Source organism: Malassezia restricta, chromosome I (genome assembly GCF_003290485.1).
Source record: "Malassezia restricta chromosome I, complete sequence".
NCBI classification, from domain to species: domain Eukaryota; kingdom Fungi; phylum Basidiomycota; class Malasseziomycetes; order Malasseziales; family Malasseziaceae; genus Malassezia; species Malassezia restricta.
The window spans coordinates 200,946-215,166 of record NC_040193.1 but is presented as its reverse complement, the minus strand read 5'-3'; the positions used below and the strand labels follow the sequence as shown (position 1 = coordinate 215,166).

General features: G+C 53.6%; 12 protein-coding genes across 12 annotated transcripts; 9 read left to right on the top strand and 3 right to left on the bottom strand.

The window, feature by feature from the left end:
• Nucleotides 1-1,323, bottom strand: MRET_0125 (DUF1992 domain protein; the record flags this gene model as incomplete). Its single annotated transcript, XM_027626752.1, has 1 exon — nucleotides 1-1,323. One exon carries the CDS (start codon nucleotides 1,321-1,323, stop codon nucleotides 1-3), a length of 1,323 nt encoding a protein of 440 aa, XP_027482643.1.
• A 34-nt stretch (nucleotides 1,324-1,357) lies between these two features.
• Nucleotides 1,358-1,996, bottom strand: MRET_0124 (membrane-associated progesterone receptor component; the record flags this gene model as incomplete). Its single annotated transcript, XM_027626751.1, has 3 exons — nucleotides 1,358-1,448; nucleotides 1,477-1,537; nucleotides 1,564-1,996. The coding sequence occupies 3 exons, from the start codon at nucleotides 1,994-1,996 to the stop codon at nucleotides 1,358-1,360; spliced, it is 585 nt and encodes a 194-aa protein (XP_027482642.1).
• A 139-nt stretch (nucleotides 1,997-2,135) lies between these two features.
• MRET_0123 (cystathionine) lies at nucleotides 2,136-3,434 on the top strand (the record flags this gene model as incomplete). Its single annotated transcript, XM_027626750.1, has 1 exon — nucleotides 2,136-3,434. The coding sequence occupies one exon, from the start codon at nucleotides 2,136-2,138 to the stop codon at nucleotides 3,432-3,434; it is 1,299 nt and encodes a 432-aa protein (XP_027482637.1).
• A 178-nt stretch (nucleotides 3,435-3,612) lies between these two features.
• Nucleotides 3,613-4,280, top strand: MRET_0122 (uncharacterized protein; the record flags this gene model as incomplete). Its single annotated transcript, XM_027626749.1, has 2 exons — nucleotides 3,613-3,692; nucleotides 3,725-4,280. The coding sequence occupies 2 exons, from the start codon at nucleotides 3,613-3,615 to the stop codon at nucleotides 4,278-4,280; spliced, it is 636 nt and encodes a 211-aa protein (XP_027482636.1).
• Nucleotides 4,281-4,312: 32 nt separating this feature from the next.
• Nucleotides 4,313-4,765, top strand: MRET_0121 (uncharacterized protein; the record flags this gene model as incomplete). The annotated part of the gene is made up of 1 exon (XM_027626748.1): nucleotides 4,313-4,765. One exon carries the CDS (start codon nucleotides 4,313-4,315, stop codon nucleotides 4,763-4,765), a length of 453 nt encoding a protein of 150 aa, XP_027483133.1.
• An 81-nt stretch (nucleotides 4,766-4,846) lies between these two features.
• Nucleotides 4,847-5,656, top strand: MRET_0120 (uncharacterized protein; the record flags this gene model as incomplete). The annotated part of the gene is made up of 1 exon (XM_027626747.1): nucleotides 4,847-5,656. The coding sequence occupies one exon, from the start codon at nucleotides 4,847-4,849 to the stop codon at nucleotides 5,654-5,656; it is 810 nt and encodes a 269-aa protein (XP_027483132.1).
• A 110-nt stretch (nucleotides 5,657-5,766) lies between these two features.
• MRET_0119 (protein farnesyltransferase/geranylgeranyltransferase type-1 subunit alpha) lies at nucleotides 5,767-7,011 on the top strand (the record flags this gene model as incomplete). The annotated part of the gene is made up of 6 exons (XM_027626746.1): nucleotides 5,767-5,920; nucleotides 5,952-6,201; nucleotides 6,229-6,582; nucleotides 6,613-6,675; nucleotides 6,700-6,910; nucleotides 6,937-7,011. 6 exons carry the CDS (start codon nucleotides 5,767-5,769, stop codon nucleotides 7,009-7,011), a joined length of 1,107 nt encoding a protein of 368 aa, XP_027482689.1.
• A 47-nt stretch (nucleotides 7,012-7,058) lies between these two features.
• On the top strand, nucleotides 7,059-8,028 carry MRET_0118 (coiled-coil domain protein 130; the record flags this gene model as incomplete). The annotated part of the gene is made up of 5 exons (XM_027626745.1): nucleotides 7,059-7,074; nucleotides 7,116-7,217; nucleotides 7,244-7,268; nucleotides 7,296-7,443; nucleotides 7,468-8,028. The coding sequence occupies 5 exons, from the start codon at nucleotides 7,059-7,061 to the stop codon at nucleotides 8,026-8,028; spliced, it is 852 nt and encodes a 283-aa protein (XP_027482690.1).
• Nucleotides 8,029-8,058: 30 nt separating this feature from the next.
• On the bottom strand, nucleotides 8,059-8,773 carry MRET_0117 (mitochondrial organizing structure protein 2; the record flags this gene model as incomplete). Its single annotated transcript, XM_027626744.1, has 3 exons — nucleotides 8,059-8,516; nucleotides 8,554-8,731; nucleotides 8,762-8,773. The coding sequence occupies 3 exons, from the start codon at nucleotides 8,771-8,773 to the stop codon at nucleotides 8,059-8,061; spliced, it is 648 nt and encodes a 215-aa protein (XP_027482681.1).
• Nucleotides 8,774-8,932: 159 nt separating this feature from the next.
• MRET_0116 (COP9 signalosome complex subunit 2) lies at nucleotides 8,933-10,515 on the top strand (the record flags this gene model as incomplete). The annotated part of the gene is made up of 8 exons (XM_027626743.1): nucleotides 8,933-8,947; nucleotides 8,980-9,097; nucleotides 9,122-9,200; nucleotides 9,226-9,351; nucleotides 9,377-9,961; nucleotides 9,989-10,214; nucleotides 10,243-10,450; nucleotides 10,490-10,515. The coding sequence occupies 8 exons, from the start codon at nucleotides 8,933-8,935 to the stop codon at nucleotides 10,513-10,515; spliced, it is 1,383 nt and encodes a 460-aa protein (XP_027482682.1).
• A 392-nt stretch (nucleotides 10,516-10,907) lies between these two features.
• Nucleotides 10,908-12,998, top strand: MRET_0115 (uncharacterized protein; the record flags this gene model as incomplete). The annotated part of the gene is made up of 1 exon (XM_027626742.1): nucleotides 10,908-12,998. The coding sequence occupies one exon, from the start codon at nucleotides 10,908-10,910 to the stop codon at nucleotides 12,996-12,998; it is 2,091 nt and encodes a 696-aa protein (XP_027482683.1).
• A 178-nt stretch (nucleotides 12,999-13,176) lies between these two features.
• MRET_0114 (TatD DNase family protein) lies at nucleotides 13,177-14,157 on the top strand (the record flags this gene model as incomplete). Its single annotated transcript, XM_027626741.1, has 1 exon — nucleotides 13,177-14,157. One exon carries the CDS (start codon nucleotides 13,177-13,179, stop codon nucleotides 14,155-14,157), a length of 981 nt encoding a protein of 326 aa, XP_027482684.1.
• Nucleotides 14,158-14,221: the final 64 nt, after the last annotated feature.

Genomic DNA, 14,221 nt, shown 5'->3' with positions numbered 1-14,221 from the left:
CTACCACAGCCAACGTGGCCATCGCGGCGTGTCCGTCCTGGCCTTGCGTGGCATCTCGCGCCGAGCGCGGATGCGCGCGCTGGCGGCGTCGACCATGAGGGGAAAGGCCCGCTGGATGGATGAGGCGAGAAACGCGTCCTTGGTCACGAGCACTTTGCGCGCCGACGGAGGCGCCGTGTGGTTGTACGAGCGGATGACTTGGTTCAGCTGGTCTACCGCAGCCGTATGGTAGGCTGACTCGGCCGCGATCCATGCCGCATCACGGAACGTACGCACCCACTCGAGCGTGCGTTGCTCGGCCTCGCTGCGTGCCTCGATGCGGTAGGAGCGCAGGTCGTCCGGTCCCAGATGATCGTGCCAATGGACGTGCACGGGAGCCAGCGAGCCCCACTCCTCAGACGCATCGAGTCGATACAGCATACGGCAGATCCAGGCATGCTGGATGCGCTGCTGCAAAGAGCGCATCTCTGTCTGCAAGTCTTGATTTCGCTGGACCCACGGCGGCACGTTGCCCTGCCGCTGAATCATGCGGTTGAGCACGAATTCCTCGCGATGCAGGAACGGATTCGTCTCATTATAGTCGCGTGGCATAGGCTTGCCATGAAGCGGATTGGATCGGAATAGGCCCTTGGCTTGTGCTTCGACAATGCGCTGCTCGGCTATCCCGGCGAGCCCTTTCGTCGCGCCGAGCATGCCGATCTGCGGCGCAGATTCCTCGCTTGGCATGGGAGCATGGCGTCCTAGCTTGATGTCTCTCGCGACCTCGATCTTGTCGCGGTGCATGGATCGCCGCAATGCATGCCGCAACTCACTCATGGCCTTTCGGTCGTCGAGCGCGAGCTGAGAGGGCGCGATGCCCTTCCTTGCAAGATGCTGCGCCATGTCCGACTTGGGCGGGCTTACGTCCATGTACTTCCCGCGGTACACGCGCGGCTCCTCGGCAGCCGCGTGAGACGGTCGCACGAACACAGCATTCCATGGCTGGCCAGGCGGCGTGTAGGGTGTCTTGGGAGCCGTTTCACGACGCGACTCCGTAGGCCGCAGCGTCGGCTTCTGGGACTGCCTCAGCCGGCTGGATTCAGCAGCCCGCATCGACACCTGCTGTCGCAGCGGCTTGTACTTGTCCATCAACATGCGTAGCACCGTATCCTCTAAGCGCTCATCGCCCGTCCACACAGGATCCTGCGGATCCATGCTCAAGCGCGGTCGCCGCGCGCCCTGCTGCGCTTCTTCGCGCGCCGCATCCGCAAACAGCTTGTCCGACGCCCGCTGCGAATACCGCACACCAGCGGACACAAACGTCCACAGCGGCGTCGGCCGCATAAAGAAACACACTCCACACCCACAGGCCAAGTCACTAGCAAGTCTCTACGTCGCCTTCGTTGACAAGTTGACCGACGATGGGGTACTTGCCTCGGAAGTGGGAGATCCACTCCTCCATATTCCGTCTTGGGTGTGAGGGCATCATGAACGTACCTTTCCGCTGGTGTTAGATCGCTGAGCGTATCGAGAGGCTGGTCAATCGGCGTAAGGACGTCTGAGCGTGAGTGACGATGTACACACCAAGAGCAAACGACTGCTTCGCCATGCCGCGGGACGCATCGCGTCCAGCAAAGTTGCCATACGGTCCATTAGGTCCGTAAAAGTTGCGCCCACTTGACACATCAAACACATGCCCGTCAATCGCCAGGAGGATCTGACTGTGCTCACCTTGCGTGCCGTCATGGAGGGCCAAGGTCCGTGGCGTATACCGGATCCACTCGATGGACTTGGCATGTTCAGCTGGAAGCGTCGAGTATTGCGCCGTGGGCATGAGAGAGCGCGCCTCTTTCACGGAGGGCATGCTGAGCGGAGACGACGACTCGGGTGGCCATAGCAAAAACACGCCCAGCGGCACGCACACGCCAAAGAGAGCTAAGTTCAGAGGATTCTCAATAATACTGTTCCAATACGGCCGCGCCCACGGAGGCAGAAACGTGGAAACTAGCTGCCCCATTCCGCTGACGCAAAATGGTGTGCTTTTGCCAAAGTAGGGGCAGCGAACGTTGTGGGGTGCATCGAATTCGCTTAGTCATGCATGCATGCGGCCCAGGGGATCCGTGCGCCTGCGCCTGGCCCTCTTGACCTCTGCCGCCATGTCGGGACCCGCCACGCCGCCGCAGCTGGACACGCTGGCCATTCACGCCGACCAGCCGGACCACATCAAGGAGCCGGCTTATCCTGTGGCACCGAGTATCTCGGTGAGCACCACGTTTCATCAACCACACCCTGATAGCGATCTTGCTCATACGGGGCATGGAGAGCCGCATCCTGAGGATGCGTTCCACATCTACAGCAGGTACTCGCAAGATACTCGAGTCCGCTCTGAGCGCGTCATTTCAGGTATGATGAAAGGACATGCTCTGCTGTACTCGTCTGGCCTCTCTGCAGCGGACGCCATAGCCGATCTGCTTCTTCCTACTACGATTGCGATTCGCCGTGGATACTTTGGCGTGCATGGCGTATTCCAAAAGTATGCACAAGGCCGCAACGTCAAGTTTATCGATCTAGATGACGAATACCCGACGCAAGAGGGCACGCCATCTCAAGACTCGGATGTGCGACGCGGCGCGACGCTGGTCTGGCTCGAGACGCCACTGAACCCGACTGGTGAGGCGCGCAACATCGAGCACTATGCTCAGCGAGCACATGCAGCACACGCGTACCTGGCTGTCGATGCGACGCTGGCCCCGCCTCCTCTGCAGCATCCATTCCAGCACGGTGCTGACTTTGTGATGCATTCAGGCACCAAGTACTTTGGCGGTCATTCTGATCTACTCGTGGGCATCGTAGCCACACAGAACTACCAGCAATTCGTGGCACTGTGGAAAGAACGAAGCATCAGCGGACGTGTGCCCGGTAGCCTCGAGACTTTTCTCTTACTGCGCTCGCTCCGTACGATGCCCCTCCGCGTGCGCCACCAATCGGCGACAGCTACGAATCTCGTGCAGTTTTTGTACAGTCTGACCGAAGGTCAACTCCCCGCTGAGCATGTGCCTGATGATATCGCGCATGGCCGCTTCGTCAAGCAGGTCTGGCACTCGTCTCTGCAGCCACGCCCAGCGTATCCCGAGGAAGTCGCCGACACACAGAAAGAAAACCACGCATTCGACCCAAAGACCCAGCTTCCGATGGGCGGCTCGCCTACGTTTGGTCTCCTTACGGCTCATGCTGACTACGCCAAGTACTTGCCGCACTTTTTGTCCTACTTTGTTCCTGCCACCTCGCTCGGCGGCGTTGAATCGCTCATTGAGCAGCGCGTCATCGCCTCTCCCGATACGGATCCACGCCTGATCCGCATTTCTGTAGGCCTGGAAGACTCGAAGGATCTGCGCAGCGATCTGCTTCAAGCCATGTTGGCCACCCTACAACATGTCCGATCACAGAGCCAATAGTCCGGCACCCGTGTTACGTAGTGGCGCCCCACTATTTGTTGCCAGCCCATAGGCATGTGCCCCACGTGGGAATAGGGGCCGCGTACCAGCCCAACTTTTTTGGGCGCCCTCTCTCAGCAACGCGGTCGCGTGTCTGTCGCGCAGGCATACCACCCGTATACCACTCGTTCAGACAAGCATGCACTGTTTTCTCACTCTTCGAGTGCTACTTGCCTTTCTTGTCACACTGGGTGCTGCCCAGGTGTTGTATGAGCTGGAGTACGTATGTCCGATGCCACTCACCATGCCAGTGACAGTGCTCAACTGCTCGGAGGTTATGCCAAGCAGAATGTGGCCCATCCTGCCATCTCACATACATCTCTGTCGATGAACGAACCCCTCCCGACCCCTGCCTCAACACCCTCGCTAGAGAAGAGAAATGCGACAACCTCGAACCATATCGAAAACGCCGGCTCTGTTGCCCCTGGTGCCACGGCCTCCATCACAGCCGATACAAGCAAGGGCACCTGCCAGATGAGCAATGATTTGGACGACAATCAGCAAGCCAGCTGGACCGAGACGGTCGTTAGCACTTGTTGCACGTCAGAGGCCTACTCAGAATGCTGGTTCCGTATTCAAGCCAAGACGGACACGAAGTATGCCTGTGTCATTCCCCGCTGTGACGCACTTCTCAGCAACGAGCCTGATAAAATGGCTGGATTCAGGCCATTATCGGGCTCCATTGGCGAAGGCAAATACCAAAACATGTTCCCTATTCTCATTTTGAGCGCCGCCGTTCGCCCTGCTATCCCCTTCTTGCTCTTCCTCGTGGCACCGCTGTGTATTTCTTTCATTCTTTTGCTGTAAAGCAGCCATGAACTTTGCTGGGTCACGGATATATGCTTGACGAGCACTACGTGAAATGTATTTACGAAAGAATGCATTTCAACAACGCCTGCCAAAGGCAAACCTGCGATGATCAGGCTCAGCGACTGCCAGCTGCGACTTTGGTATTTTTCACATACGCGGGAATCCTGCTTCATGGCCTTCGCCTGCACAAGACTACCATCAGCACCATGCAGGCACGAAATTTCGCCACAAATGCATGTCAAACTAACAGCTGTCTTGGCTCATGGGTCAAATACGTGCAGTGGTCTCATGCTCATGTGAGCCTACCCGTGGCGGCGCTCGTGCGAGTACCCGTTCATTCGAGTGTCAAACTTTCATCACCGGTTAATCCATCCAAGCATCATCCAAACTCTTGTTCCAGACGGATATTTTATGAGATAATTGCATGTCACTTTCTTGTGTCAAGTCAAGCTTGTTGTGTGTTCCTCCCCCATCGCCTCTGAGCTGCCGCTTTGGGAATATCGACGCGCGCTCTGCTGCGTTCAATATTTCGTGCAGTTCCGTATCGTCTTGGCAGTTTTGCCATGACTTGGGCTCTTTTTCCTCATGGACCTCGCATGCATCTCTCCATGTCTTATGGTGCTGGCTTGCAAAGTGCTCGTTCTTATTGTTCTGGAAGCGCGAATACCCACTTGTTTGAAAACATGATCACAAATGCGGCTCACATTTGGCACGAGCCTGGAAACGACTTTCTTGATCATGGCCAAGCTCATGAGAAACGTCTCTCTCACACTTTGACAGATGATGTGGTAGCACGTCAAATGGCTTTGAGCAGCACTTTGGCGGAGGACAGCTTAGGTCTGGCTTCACTTTGCATGAAAAAGACGTTTGATGTGCTCGAGCTCGAGAGCCCCTTCAATCTAAGCAAGGATTTGGAGCTGTTCTTTCCGCTTTGTACGTCAACTTCGTGCCTCGGACCACATCAAAATGTCGTGACAATCCTTTCATTGGCTCTGGACCCGCCATTGAATTTGTTGGTGGAGAAAGAACCCATGAAAAGTGACAAGGCGCTGATGGCAAGCGAAAGGCTACTGAGTGATGCTGTTCGATCAACGCTCTGTACAATTCAGAATTACTATATGCAGCACTTTCGCCACGTTTCTTTGATCGAAGCCACCTTACGCCTACATAATATGTGGCCAAAGCGCCTCGATGTATCACGTTTGGAATACTCTGTTGGATCAAGCACATCCTCAGCTGATTTAAAGGTACATCTTCCTGGTTGGCGCAAATATGACGTCGAGTTGGCATTAGCTGACATCTCTTTAGGCTTTCGGTACACACGCACAGGTGCCCCCTTCGTCTTCTGGCATTTGACTGAAGTTCCCCTATAGAGTGACTCACTGATTCATCTAGGAACAAAGAATTGTTTGTTGTTCCCTCCACATAGCATCATCCTGGCGTGGGTACTGCGTTGACATTTAAGCACGCTTCACCTTGAAAGATGGTGATTCTCTCTGAGCTCACCGATCAAGAAAAAGATCTGGACGAAGAAATGTCTGCCTTTGATTTACATGCACCTATTTGGAAGGACATTGTTCCCGTCCCGCAGAACGATGGACCTGAACCACTATGTCCCATCTTGTACGACCCACAGTGTACGTGTTCCTACCTTGACTTACGTGACAGATGTCAGGGCCATGAGCTTGTTCAGAGCACTAAGAGAAAAAAATGAAGGCCAAATGGAAGTATCAGAGCGCGCACTGGCCCTCACGGACATGTTAGTCCATATGAATCCTGCCAACTACACAGTATGGCAGTGCCGTGCGCATGTCTTGATCCAGATGGCATTATCAGGGCAGGAAAATGACCGCTTGTACAAAGAGCTGGACTTTCTTGACACGTTTGCATTAGTGAATATGAAGAACTACCAGGTCTGGTACGCTAACATGACACTGACGCGCAGGCAACACCGGAAATTGATTGTGTCCATATTGGGTGACCCGTCTCGGGAACTTGAATTTGTTTCATCGGTGCTTAATCACGACGGGAAAAACTACCATACATGGGCGTATCGTCAATGGATTCTCGCGCATTTTGGGGGACTCGGCTTACGAGATGAAAGCGTTAGTGCCGTGGGAGCCGGCCAATACCCGCACTTTTGGGCTTCAGATATTGCCTATGCTGATAAAATGATACAAAATGACGTACGAAACAACAGTGCATACAATCATCGCTGGTACTGCATCTTTGGGCGTGCTATGCATGGACGAAGCGAGCTGCCCGCTGAAATGGAAGAGGTCCGCGATGCAGAAATCAAGTACGTATGCTGCTTTCTAACATGATGCAGCTACGCACTGGAGAAAATTGCGATGGCCCCCCATAATGCAAGTGCTTGGAATTATCTTCGAGGGTACGTTAACTGATCTCACATCAGATTACATTTGGCACTCCAACCAAAGCGCGCTCTTTCGTCATTAAACGAGCGCATCCGTGAATATATCGTCGACCAGGATCAGGGCGATGCGGCTCAGCTTCCCGAACAAGATCGCCCTTGCAAAACACCACCGTATGCTCTGGAATGGCTTTTTGACAGCTGCGTCGAAACAACAGAGCAAGACGCTATGAGTAAGGCAACACGATTAGACGTAAGTATACTCCTCACTAAATCTAGCTTCTCGCTCGTCTTCGGCGTGCCGATCCCACCAGGGAAAAGTACTGGTTGTATCGTGAACAGACGTTGCCATAGTGGCGCTTTCTTGTGGAGGCTCTTGTGATTCTTGGCCTGTGGTCACCATGCAGGGTTTTGGCAGTGTGTAGTGAGGAGCGCGGTTAGGCAGCTTACGCGTCTAGTGGGGCGATATCGTCCTCGCGATGAAGAAGCAGAGCGCAGGGAGCTTGAGAAGAGTTTTCATCCATTAAAAAGCAATGGCCCAAGGACGACCAAAGTGCGATGTACGTACGCTACATGCTGACGGAAGTTGAGCTTCCCTTTTCGATCTGGTGGTACGTCGAAGCCGTTCTCACTTTCAGTGACTCTTGTCAGAATCATTTGGCCCAAGGTGTTCGTTTCAATGCTGAAAAGGTCCCAGCTGGCTCATATTATTCTACCCCAGTGTGGCTATTCCGATGCAAATGTACCATGTGCAAAGCACCGTTCGAGATACGCACCGATCCCAAAGTAAGTGTATGAACTCTCACAAAGAACACGGAATATGTGGTCGTATCAGGTGCACGGAAGCAAGTACGGGAATGGGAACCCAGCGAAGATGATGTCGTGATTGGCAGAAGCGAGCAAAGCACATCGAGTATGGACGGCGCCTTTGCTGACATTGAGCGGCAAAATTTGGTGAAGGGCAGCGTTTCTTCCTATCAAGACCGCATAGCAGAGCTCGAACAGGTTTCTGCTGAGCAATGGTCTGATCCATACACGATGAATGCTCGACTTCGTAAGGCGTTTCGTACAGAAAAGCACGCACGCATAGAAAGCGAGCTACGCGACGCAACACTGCGCGAACGAATTGGATGGAGTCAAGATCGCATTCTAGAACCCGCGAGCTCTACAGAACATGGCTACACGACGCCAGATATCCGACGAGCATGGTCCGAGTCGCAACAAGCTCGGAAAGACTCTCAACGAACGCCCCGCCAAGATCATTCCTTGCGCTCTGCTCAACATCTAACACCAGCCGCTCAAAAGCTCGCCCGTCGCTTGATAGCCAACTCGCATTCCAAGCAGGCTGCCCGACGGCGTCAAGGCCTATGATCCATGCATGTATTATAGCAAGATACCCATCTATACGAGTTTCCTCGTTTGCTTCGGCTCTGCCGAATTTGGTGTGGCGCTGGGAGTCGCATCGGAGCCGGACAGAATCGAGCTCACCTGAAGCCCCGTCGAGTCTTCCAGGCCTCGTACGCTGGACGTCCACGTGCCGGCAAGTTTCTCGCGCGTCATCTGAAGGTGGTCAATGCCAGTGTACCAGAACTGCTTAGCACGGGTCCATTGGGCACGTCGCGCCTCACTAAATGGCTTCGAGAGGGCCTCTTCCTTCTTTTCGTAGTACTCGGCAATATTGTCACTGGTGCCAGGCAAGAAGTACCGCATGGATGCGACAAGCACAACGGGAGGCACAGTCCATCGTATAGGAAATGCGCGGTGGCGCGTGAAGACCATACTGGCAAGCGTCAGTACACCCACGTAGAGACCGTTGGGAGTGAGGTTTTCATTCTTGGCAAGCAGGCTGCTGACGCGGTCTTGGATTCGTAAGTACACCACATTTGGATCACGTACCTTCAACCTTGTCTTCCGTCTTGATCACGGAGTTGACACCCGAGCGAACAGATCCCAGGAACTTGGCCGAAAAGCTCTGCACGGCCTGGCGAGCGCGAGACACTTGCCGCTCGAGCTCCGTATGAGTCTCCACAACGGTCAATTCCTTATCAGCCTCAGGATACACAGAGAGCTTGTCCTACATGGTTAGACCACCATATCCACGTACAGTTTGGGCCATCGCGATAACGTAACAGCAATGCTGCGCAAAAAGCAAGGCGAGTGTTCGGACGCCAGGGTCGTTCTCATCCAGAACCCGGGCCTGGAGAACTTAATTCCACAACTGTGGAGAGCATGACAACGGTCCTGCGCGTCACTGCGCGTGACACAAGCACAAGCCATGTCGGACGATGAGGTGGGTTGACTGGCTGGTGGCTAATATGTCAGTTTATGATGGATGATGCGCTCGATGATGATGAGCAGGATTACGAATTTGAATTCGAAGATGATGAGGATATGGACGACCAGAACGCAGATGTCGAAAATAAGTATTACAACGCCAAGGGTATGTCTAGTCATCTGACAGTAGTCATCAAAGCTGATAATCCTCGAGATGCGCTACGAGAGTTTCGAGATATTGTGCATCAGGACCAGATTCAATCGGAATGGTGCGTCTTTACTTACTTATGGCAGGGGCTTCAAGGCGTTGAAGCAACAAATTAAACTTTTATTGTCTCTTGGGCAATACGATGACGCCCTAAACGAATACGCGCACTTAGTACGATGCACTGAGAAGTCCTTTCTTTCATTCAACTACGTGTACGTTCTTTCTATTCACGTTCAGCGAGAAATCGATCAATACCATATTAGACTGTGCCTCAACGGTGTTGGAGATGCCATGCGATAAGATCGAAGCCTGGTACGAGGTTACGAAGCGCACCGCTTTGGCACGTAACACGGAGCGGTTGTATACAAAAGTTTGTATTAAGCATGCGTATCTCTGGCTTTCACGGCATGAATGGCATCGACTAAGTCTTGTGCTTGGCGACTTGCGAGCTAACGTATTGAGCGACAAGCAATCGGACACACAGATTCATGGGACCAATGTCCTTGAGCTATATTCCCTTGAAATTCAAATGTATCAACAACTACACAATGCGAGTATGGTCAAGAAGGTATTCCTCGAGGCAACGAATGTTACCAATGCTATTCCACATCCAAGAACTATGGGCGTCATTCGTGAATTCGGAGGTAAAATGTACATGGAAGAAAAAGACTGGGAAGCAGCTCAGGTAAACTTTTTCCAAGCTTTTCGAAATTATGACGAGGCAGGAAGCTCCCAGCGAATCCAAGTTCTCAAGTATCTTGTTCTCGCCAATATGCTCATGGGCAGCAGTATCAATTTGTTTGACTCTCAAGAAACCAAGCCGTACGTTATGGTTGATTAACGATTCAGTTACAAAGATGATCCTGACATCGTAGCTATGACGGCATTGATGGATGCATATGAGCGACGCGATGTAAAGGATGCGGAGCGCATCATTTCTGACCATCATTACACCTTCCTACAAGATACTTTTGTACAGCAATTTATTCCTGATGTGATCAAAGAGCTGCGCGTGCAATATATTCTGAATTACATCCGCCCCTACAGATCGGTGCGACTGGACAGGCTTGCGTCGGTATGTGTGGAGACACTAACGCTGGAAGATGCTGGACATCCGGATCGATGAAGTGGAAGCACTGCTCGTTATGCTCATCCTAGACGGCCGCATTGATGGTGCCCTCGACGGCATGCATCATGTGCTACAAATCAAGCATGCGTCCACACCCAACCATAGCCAGGACATGCAGCATGCTTTGCATCACTGGTCAAAGCAGGTGCACGCCTTGGCATTGGCCATCTCGCACAAGCAAGGTAAGCAGATGTCAAAATGGACTTCTGACACAGTGGTAGCCAAACGATTGGTTCGGACAAAGTAGGATGAGATCCACGTAGAAGTTCATATAGTGGGTAATCACGCACAGACCATTTTTGACACCTGTGATTCGCCTAGGGAGAATCGTAGATTGTCATGCAACGTGGAGAGGCACCAGACGGCTAGTCTGACACCTTCAAAGAGCATCTACTTTGTATAGGCTGTGCTCCTGTCGAAACTGCATGAGGTAGAAAGGTGTACAACCAGAAAAACCTTAAAACTAGCACAGCGCTGACTCGCAACAACTTATCCCCTCTTGTCCTTTTCGTCGGTTCTGGTAACCGATACTTTCCCTGTCCACACACCTGAGGTTCTAGCGTTGACCGCATTACCTTGTACTACATTCCTTGCATCACACACCCAATCTCTTGATCCCAACTAGCTACATCGTACGTCATGCAGTACTTCCTTCTTCCCGCTGCTCTTGTGACGGCATCTGGTATGCTGGCCAATGCTGCCCCATTGAATGGTGTCAACAAGGATGCCGCCGACCTTCAGCCCTTGGCCGCGCCAGCCACAAACGCTGGAGAGCCGTTAGTGGTTCAATGGAAGCCAGCTGCTAAGAACTCGGCTTGGAAGCACATGGATGTGTCCCTTGTCGCTCTTCTGGCAAATGGCAAGCAGCATGAGACAAGCCTGGCTCATGGCATTGACGGTACTGACCCCACGAACAACACGCTGCATGCCAAGGCACCTAAGCATGTCCATGGTGACTCTACGCAGTATCTAATTAAATTCTCGGACGGTCAGGACGAAAAGAAGTCGCCCAAGTTTGTCATTCGCGAGAACAAAGATTCGAAGCTGCACAGCCGTCGTAACTCCGGCTCAGGTATCAGCAAGGAGCAAATTGACTCGATCATCCAGGAGATGCTTGGCTCCGGTGAACGCGACAGTGATGACAGTGGCAGTTCGACTGGTCATGGTAGTCCTACGGCAGCCATCAACAGGATCCCTTCGGCTGCGAGCTCATCGCTCGTGTCGAAAGCGTCGAGTAAGCACAAGCCTATTACGATCAGCGGTGTGACGTACTACCCGAAGATCGACTCGACTAGCAAGAGCAAGAGCAAGAGCAAGAGCAAGAGCAAGAGCAAGAGCGGCAAAAAGAGCAGCAAGAGCACTTCGGCTACGAGCACGCCCGATAGCCGCGATGCTTGGTCGGACATGGCTCAGCAGATGGAGGCCAACGAGAAGCACAGCAACAAGAGTTCGTCGAGTACGAACTCTTCGGAGCACGGCCGTAACGCTGCTGCCGCCAAGATTCCTACAGCTTCGCCTTCGTCGTCAACCTCGTCATCGAAAAAGCACGGACACTCGAAGTCGTCGTCATCGTCCCACAAGAAGCACAATGGTCATCACTCCCACGGTCATCACGGTGGCCAACACGGCCACAGCGGAAAGTCGCACAGCAGCGAGACAAAGAAGCACCAACACTCGAGCAAGTCGCAAAGTGCTGAGACCTCTTCAAGCCCCAGCAGCAGCGCCGATGCCTCCCAAGGTCGCAGCGCTGTCCAGCAACAAGGTGGTGGCAAGACTGGTGGTGAGCTTCAGGTCGACACACCTGCCTTTGCTTCTCAGTGCCGGCCGCTCAGGATCACCTGGCACGGCGGCAAGGCCCCATACACGCCATACATCACAGCTGAGGGTGATGTAGGTAACGTGCTTGACTCTTTGGAGCAGACGCAAGACACCACGGCTTCCTGGAAAGTGACCGTGCCCGAGGGCCAGAAGTTTACTATCAACATGTGCGATGCCGACGGCGTCTGCAGGCCCTCGGGTCCTGTGGGTCCAGTAAGCAAGGGTCCGGACTCGTGCATCAATGGCGGCGGCGCACCACCCAAGAAGCGCTTTGCTAAGCGTGAGGAGTCGTGGACGAGCCGCAGCAGTGGCACGGCGTCCGAGTCGCCAAAGAGTTCGTCGTCCAAGGCTGTCCGTCACCGCGCGCACAAGTCGTCGCACAAGCCATCTTCTGCTCAGACCTCGCCTTCGCGCAAGGATCAGGCTCTTCTTCGCTCGTTGCTTCATCATTCATCTTCGATGGGCGGCTCAGCGTCGGATGCTGAGGGCGCCTCGTCACTTTTCCTGGGAATGGACCCCATGGCCGGTCTCAGCTCGCTGTTCCAGCACAGTAGCAGTGATGCTAGTCAGACGCCATCACGCTCTTCCAGTGGCTCAATGACGCGCTCGCGCGCCACGCCGACGTCGCTTCCCGTTCACCATGGCAAGCAAAGCGCCAGCCAGGGCGGCAGTGAGAGCGCCCGCGGTCAGGCCACGCGCTCGCTGAACAATGAGTCATCGGGTGAGAGCGACTCTGACATTATGAACATGCTGGCACAGGGCATGATGGGTGACTCGGGTCTCTCGCCCAAGCAAATCAGCCGCTACTTTCACAGTGAGGGCGTGAGGACCTCGGACCACCAGCGCCACGGTCAGGAATCAGTGTCGCTCGACTACAACCGCGGCACGCAGAGTGTTTCGATGAGCAGCTAAATGGCTGTGTTGCAACGAGGCCATGCTCTTGCGGTTGGTGTGTGTGCAACTTTATCTCTTCTTTTTCACCCCTTTACACGCAGACATTCGTTCGATATATACATAGCGTGGAGTCTTTTTCTGTATGTAGCCCATAATCCCTTTAGCTCTTCGGTGGAGTATGCAGCCAAGAACGGCCATGTCGACAATCTTGCCTCGCTATGTCGAGATTGCGGTCAACTTGGGTGATCCAATGTTTCGTGGTGTTTACCATGAGAAGAAGAAGCACACTGACGACCTAGATCAGGTTTTGACACGTGCGAGTAATGCCGGCGTCGATGCTCAAATCATCACAGCTGGCTCCTTGGCCGAAGTTCATGACGTGCTTCGCCTAGCAGATACCAAGCGTGGCTTGTTCGCGACAGCTGGATGCCATCCCACACGATCTACAGAGCTGGAATCATACGGTGCGCCTGCCTACATGAATGCCTTGAAAGACGTAATTCTTGCCAACCCCTGCATCGTGGCCGTGGGAGAGTGTGGATTAGACTATGACCGCCTTCACTTTTCGCCCGCTGATGCGCAGCAGCGATGTTTCAAGCTCCAATTGCAGCTAGCCGAACAAGTTCGATTGCCCCTATTCCTACACTCGCGTGGGGCTCATACCGACTTTGTGCGCATCTTGCGTCCCCACTTATCATCACTACGTCTTGATCACACAGAGCCCACACCAGAAAGTAAGGGAAGTGTCGGTGTCGTACACAGTTTTACGGGGACACTAGATGAAATGCAAGAACTGGTACAAATGGGGCTGTACATCGGTGTGAATGGGTGCTCGCTGAAGACGCAAGAGAACTTGGACGTGGTAAAACATATTCCTCTGCACCGTATCATGCTTGAAACTGATGCTCCATGGTGTGATATACGCCCAACGCATGCATCGCACGCGCACCTTGAAGCGTTTGCCAAGTCGTCTCCACAACTATGTGCTTTGTACTCGCCTGTACGTGTCAAGCCCGAAAAATGGACAGAGAATGCGGCTGTCAAAGGAAGATGCGAGCCCTGTCATATAGGCCAAGTGGCCGCTGTGGTGGCGCAGCTCAAGGGCATACGTCTTGAAGAGCTGGCCTCTCAGGCCTTTCAGAATTCAGTCGACTTGTTTCGGCTACCCCTCTTGTAGGAGTCGTAGCCACGTGGCTTTTGAGCCTCCACCGCGTCCATCCTGGTCGTAGCAAGCTTCTCCC